This window comes from Nansenia antarctica (genome assembly GCF_963989245.1).
Source record: "Nansenia antarctica genome assembly, contig: SCAFFOLD_194, whole genome shotgun sequence".
Classification (NCBI taxonomy): domain Eukaryota; kingdom Metazoa; phylum Chordata; class Actinopteri; order Argentiniformes; family Microstomatidae; genus Nansenia; species Nansenia antarctica.
The window spans coordinates 55,778-62,828 of record NW_027662405.1 but is presented as its reverse complement, the minus strand read 5'-3'; the positions used below and the strand labels follow the sequence as shown (position 1 = coordinate 62,828).

The 7,051-nt window shown below is 43.6% G+C and overlaps 1 protein-coding gene across 1 annotated transcript; it reads right to left on the bottom strand.

The window, feature by feature from the left end:
* Window positions 1-933: 933 nt before the first annotated feature.
* LOC308175676 (E3 ubiquitin-protein ligase TRIM21-like) lies at window positions 934-2,577 on the bottom strand (the record flags this gene model as incomplete). The annotated part of the gene is made up of 1 exon (XM_080551302.1): window positions 934-2,577. One exon carries the CDS (start codon window positions 2,575-2,577, stop codon window positions 934-936), a length of 1,644 nt encoding a protein of 547 aa, XP_080407428.1.
* Window positions 2,578-7,051: the final 4,474 nt, after the last annotated feature.

Sequence of the window (7,051 nt, the reverse complement as noted above, 5' to 3'; positions counted from 1 at the left end):
AACCAGTAGACTGAACCAGTAGGACCAGTAGGCTGAACCAGTAGACTGAACCAGTAGACTGAACCAGTAGACTGAACCAGTAGGCTGAACCAGTAGACTGAACCAGTAGGACCAGTAGGCTGAACCAGTAGACTGAACCAGTAGACTGAACCAGTAGACTGAACCAGTAGACTGAACCAGTAGAACCAGTAGACTGAACCAGTAGACTGAACCAGTAGGCCGGACCAGTAGACTGAACCATTAGACAAACTTATAATATCAAGTACAGAAGATGTGTATCATATTACAATCACAGTCACCCTTATTAAACTGTTTAATCATATCCGATTCCCTTTGCAAGCCATTAAATCAATAACATTATTATCAAACGTACATTCTGTTAAATGTAATTACATCACACACATGCAGAGACTGAAGGACAACTTGTGTTTGTGTTTTAATAAGCCAGACAGCCAGTCTGCTACCTCACCATCACCATTCTAAAGCTCTGGGACCTGGACTACACTGATTATTAATGTGATCAATGGATCTGATCAATCCAAGTGAATTTAATTGTCTGAACATCCTCAATGTCCCTCTGTACACACCCAGTATTCATTACACTCAAAATCCTCCAAATACCAAATACATACAATAATAACTAGCTAATAATGAAAATACAGTATGTTGAGAGCATCTGATTTATAATAATGTGAACACCCAGAGAAGTCAAACAGTCTCATGTATATAGAGTCATATGTTCTTATGAGGCTGGAGAGGCTGGGCTGTATCTGACATTGCTGCTGCATATTCACATCTAGCAGACACACTGAGAGCACAAACTATATGATAACAAACCATAACCAGATCAGAAATTACTCTGTGTGGGGAAATATACCATCATCTTTCCTAATGTGACAACAGATAAAGATAAATGCTTATTTTACTGCTTGGTCAGTCAGAGTGATTGACAGGAGAGATGATCAGAGGAGCAGAGTTTTCACCACCCGTATTCAGGCCAGGGTGGAAGAATGGATAGAGTTTCTCAGAGAAGGTGCAGCCAGTGAAAGAGTAGATCAGAGACCTGGCCTCCACATCATAAAAGGAGACCTGGCCCTCCTCATAATCCACAAACACCCCCACCTTCTGGGGCTCCTCTCTCAGGGACAGGGGGACAGGAGGGCCAGCAGCTGCCCAGTACTGATTTCCATTTATCAACCCTACAGTCCAGTATCCATCCTCAGGGGTCACTGTGATCCTCCCCTTCCTGTTGATGGACTCTCTGGCCACTCCTACAGACCACCAAGTCTTCTCCTTCACCTCCACTTCATAGTAAAACCTCCCTGAGGAGAAACCCTCCTTTCCTAAAACATTGAGACACAGGGAAAACCTCTCTACGTTATCAGGGAGATTCTTTCTTGTGTCTCCATGCCTAACTTGTTTCCCATCCTCAGACAGAATGAGAGAGGGATGTGCTGTATCAGGGTCCAGAGTCACGTCCACTGCATACTGCTGAATCATCTTCAGCTCAGCATCACACAACCTCTTCACTTCGCTCGTAAGTGTCTCCTCCAGCTGAGACACAGCTCTCCTCACAGTCCCCACATAGAGATCACTGTGAACCCTGACCTCAGACCAGTCCTTGGTGTGTGGAGGGGTGGACAGGGAAGGGAAGCTCTGGAGGAGGTGGAGGTGGTCCTTAGTGTGTGAGAGCTGCTCCAGCTCAGTGCTTCTCCTCTGTAGCTCAGTGATCTCCTGCTCCAGCTCTTTAATCAGCCCTTCAGCCCGCCTCTCTGCTGCTTTCTGCTTCTTCTCGATCACGTCAAGGAGCTCAGCCTGGCTTCTCTTCATGGAGTCCACCAGAGCAGTGAAGACCTGTACGCTGTCTGCTTTCTCTCTCTGTGCATCTTTGTTACTAAGACCTACTGAGTGTTTGATCTCTGAAACCTTCTGCAGTCGCTCCTGGATCATCTGCTGAACATCTGCCTCTGTCTTCCCCAGCTGAGCCTTCCTCTCTCCATACTCCTCCTCTATGGGGACGGTGTCATGGGTCTTGTGGTCTGTCTCAGTGCAGAACTGACACACACACGTCTGGTCACGCCTACAGAACAGCTCCAGGAGTCTGTCGTGCTTCTTACACATCCTGTCTTCCAGGTTCTCCACAGGGTCGATCAGCTTGTGTCTCTTTAAGCCTGCGACTCTCTGATGAGGCTCCAGGTGAGTCTCACAGTAAGAGGTCTGACACACCAGGCAGGACTTCAGAGCCTTGAGCTTCGTCCCAGTGCAGACGTCACAGGACACTTCTCTAGGTTTGACAGGTGTGTCTGGGGCTGGGCTGCTGGTTGCCTTCACGTCAACTGACTTCCTAAACTGAGTGGCCATCTCAGAGATGAAAGTATTGACAAAGAGATCTGGTCTCTTATCAAATGCTTTTTTACACATTGGACAACACAGGTCATTGTTGTCCCAGTACTTTCTCATACAGGCCATGCATACGCTGTGTCCACAGTAGAGAGTAGAGACTGGTTTAGTGAACACATCCAGACAGGCAGAACACAGGAACTGCTCCTCGGACAGGAGACTGCTGGAGGAAGCCATATCTAGAGAGACCAAAGGTGACACATAAAGCATTTCCTGGAATCAATCAGATCTCGATAGTTTCAACGATGGAGCTGTCAATACTGTCTTATGGGATTATACAGCAACCAATAATGATAACATTATTCTACATCACATAGAAAATAGTCCTTCAACCAAATAAATACATTTTACATACTGAACTGTCTATAAAAAAACTGGTAGAGAGCGTGAACACAATAGTTTATCTTGACTTATCATTGTAAGTCTCTCAACTCACCTGTCTGTGATTCTGTGAGAGTGGGGACGCTGTCTCTGTCCTTTCTACTGTAGGTGTGATAGATGTCTCTGTCCTTAACAAGTTTGAGAGAGTCTGCCCTCCTGCACGATACACTCTATGTCTCTAGTCTACACAGTTTAGTAGTTTCATTTCAGCTGCCTGACGTTGAGATGCTCCTCCCCTCCCAGTACAGCTCTCCTCCCTGGAACAGAGTTAACCCTTTACAGGCTGGTCTGTTTCTAATGTGTGGTTTTACAGATACACTCTTCTTACTCATCATTCCCAATCAGAGTTGAGTTTCATGTTGATATCAGCTCTGATCAAAGGAGTGATTCATCACAGTGTTTATGTGTAAAGAGACCAAGGGCCGTCTGCCACTCTGACCCTGCTACACACACACACACACACACACACACGCACACACACACACACACACACACACACACACACTCACACTCACACTCACACTCACACTCACACTCACACTCACACTCACACTCACACTCACACTCACACTCACACTCACACCCACACCCACACCCACACACACACACACACACACACACACACACACACACACACACACACACACACACACACACACACGCACACTCACACACGCGCACACACACACACACACACACACACACACTCACACACTCACTCAGAGGGGGGGGGGGGAATCTTATGACACGTAACTCCTCCTACAGTCCCGGGTCGCTCAGTATAATGGAGAAGCGTTTCTGAAAGTACGGCACGGCACGGCTCGGATACAAATGCGGCCTGGTTCGGGTCGGTAGTGGAAAAGCTCCATTAGTGTCGGTTGATGTTTGGAGAGCTGGTGGAAGCATGCTGAATCTAGAAAAATAAATAAATAAAAAAGTGGTCCGGCTGTGGCGCAGGAGGTAGTGCCGGCGTCTAATGATTAACACTATACTATAAACTGGGTAGGGCATCACTTTATTAGGAACACTATACTAATACTGGGTAGGGCATCACTTTATTAGGAACACTATACTAATACTGGGTAGGGACTCCCTTTATTAGGAACACTATACTAATACTGGGTAGGGACTCCCTTTATTAGGAACACTGTACTAATACTGGGTAAGACCTCCCTTTGCCCTCAAAACAGCCTCAATTCTTTGTGGCATTGATTCCACAAGATGATGGAAACATTCCTTTGAGATACTCAAGATGATTGAATCACCCATTTCCTGTAGTTTATCAGGTGCACTTCCAAGCTGTGAATCTCCCGTTCCACCACATTCCAAAGGTGTTCATGAAACCAGTTTGAGGCGGCTTCTGCTTTGTGACACGGTGCATCATGATGCAGGAAGCAGCCATTAGAAGATGGGTACATTGTGGCCATGTAATAATAATAATAATAATAATAATAATAATGAGAATTTTTTATTTGTATAGCGCTTTTCCTGCAAATGTTGCAGCTCAAAGTGCTCGGGATGGGATGTACATGGTCAGCAACAATACTCAAATAGGCTGTGGCATTCAAGAGATGATTGATTGGTATTAACAGGCCCAAAATGTGCCAAGAAAACATTCCCCACACCATTACACCACCTCCACCATTACACCACCTCCACCATTACACCACCTCCATGAATGATAAGGTCACTCCCCATCTTCCACCGTAGCCTGAATACCTCCATCTCTTCAGGCTACACCTTAAGTGTCCCTCCTGAGACATCTACTTCCCCTCTACCCCCCTGTACTGTTTCTCTACTGTTAAAAAAGTAATAATAATCTTCCTTCTTCCAGCACTACAACTGCCAAAGGCCCCTGGCTCGAGCATAGATTACTTTCTCCTGCTATGACTGGTGGATAGATGATTAACTTACTTAAAATGTATTTGTCATAAGTTGCTTTGGATAAAGGCGTCTGCTAAATGCCAAACATGTAAATGTAAATGTGTCTGCTACCTCACCTGGACTAGTCTGATTATTAATGTGATCAATGGATCTGATCGATCCAAGTTAATTTCATTGTCTGAACATCCTCAATTTCACTCTGTACACACCCAGTATTCATTACACTCAATATCCCCCAAATACTTAAACATTACAATGATAACTAGCTAATAATGAAAACACAGTATGTTGTTAGAATCTCATGTATAATAATGTGAACATCCTGAGAAGTCTTTGTCCTTTATACTGTAGGTGTGATAGATGTCTCTGTCCTTTATACTGTATGTGTGGTAGATGTCTCTGTCCTTTATACTGTATGTGTGGTAGATGTCTGTTTGAGGACGATATCGAACAAGTTTGAGAGTCTGCCCTGGTGCACGATACACTCTATGTCTCTAGTCTACACAGTTTAGTTTCATTTTAGCAAACTGACGTTGAGATGCTCCTCCCCTCCCAGTACAGCTCTCCTCCCTGGAACAGAGTTAACCCTGGTCTGTTTCTAACGTGTGGTTTTACAGATACGCTCTTCTTACTCATCATTCCCAATCAGAGTTGAGTTTCATGTTGATATCAGCTCTGATCAAAGGAGTGATTCATCACAGTGTTTATGTGTAAAGAGACCAAGGGCCGTCTGCCACTCTGACCCTGCTACACACACACACACACACACACACACACACACACACACACACAGACACACACACACACACACACACACACACACACACACACACTCACACACACACATACACACACACACACACACACACACACACACACACACACACTCATCATCATCATCTCAGTAACACCCCCACTAGTCCACTCCATTCATAACTGTACTTACTTAGCAGTTTTTAAATTTGTAATAAAATAAAATAAAATAAAAATACCCTCTTCTTGACATGGACAGGTTATTATATTATTTTGACCTTCAGTAAAGGTGATTGTTGAAGCTTTCCTTGCTTCTGAATAAGAACTTAAACATACACCTGAAATCTCATGCTGGGTTTGTCTGTGAAATGATGCTTCTCTCTGTAAACTTGACTTGAATAGATTTAATTGTGTAATATCACAGAGCGTGAACAACTGCTCTTTAATAGATATTGATCTGTTACAGCAGGTTAATGTGTCAGGCTACTTTAGAGAGATATGTTTGTGTGGACCTTTGTGTAGTCGCTCAGCATCACTGTCTCTGTTCTGCATTTTGTTCAACAAGACATATATACATATATATATATACCCAACTGTTTTCCAAGGTCTACACACAACGACCACTAGTTGGCCGCCTTGTAAATTAGCCTGCTTCCTACACAGAAAAACGGCAAAATAGCTTCATACTAGCTTATCCTGATGTGATTTAGAAAATGTAAGGATACTGGGTGGTAGAACACACATATCTAGGAAAAAGAAAAGGAAAATGGATCATAAATTGGGGTTTAATACACAGTGTCCATAGCACCCTATGACCCTCATTTTGTGTCTGGATTTATGGCATAGATATTATTTTCAAAAGACAGAATCAGATGCATTATTGCATTTCTTTCTCTCACACACACACACACACACACACACACACACACACACACACACTCACACTCACACTCACACTCACACTCACACTCACACTCACACATACACACACACACACACACACACACACACACACACACACACACTCTCTCTCTATGTTTTCACAGTGACTATAGCTATACTTAGTGATGTCAAGTTAATGACATGCAGGCAGGTGCCAGGTATAAACAGAGTTTATCAGGTCATAGGTTGCTACACAGCAAAGTCTTTCTCTGCCACAGATCTCAGTGTTCCGGAACACTCCCCACCTAGAGTGTTCTATGTGGTTTCTACCTAGCAACAACACTTTGATTGGCTACAAAATGAAGCATCATAATGTATGCATCTTTGGTGAATAAAGCCACCCTTGGTACTCTAGCATGATGACAGTTTGAGTGACTTTATTCACCTCGGTGATAAATGAATGAATCATCATTCACAGGTGTCAGGTAACAGGGACTTTATTCATCAGGTGTTGATGTTTGATATGCAGTGATGATAAAACCACCACAGAAACGGACTATTAGACAAACTTATAATATCACACAGAAAATGTCATCTTACAATCAGTCACCTGTATCAAATAATTCTGAAGCATATCTGATTCCCTTTCCAAGCCATTAAATCAATAACATTATTATCAAACGTACGTTCTGTTAAATGTAATTGCGTCACACACATACAGAGACTGAGGGACAACTTGTGTTTGTGTTTT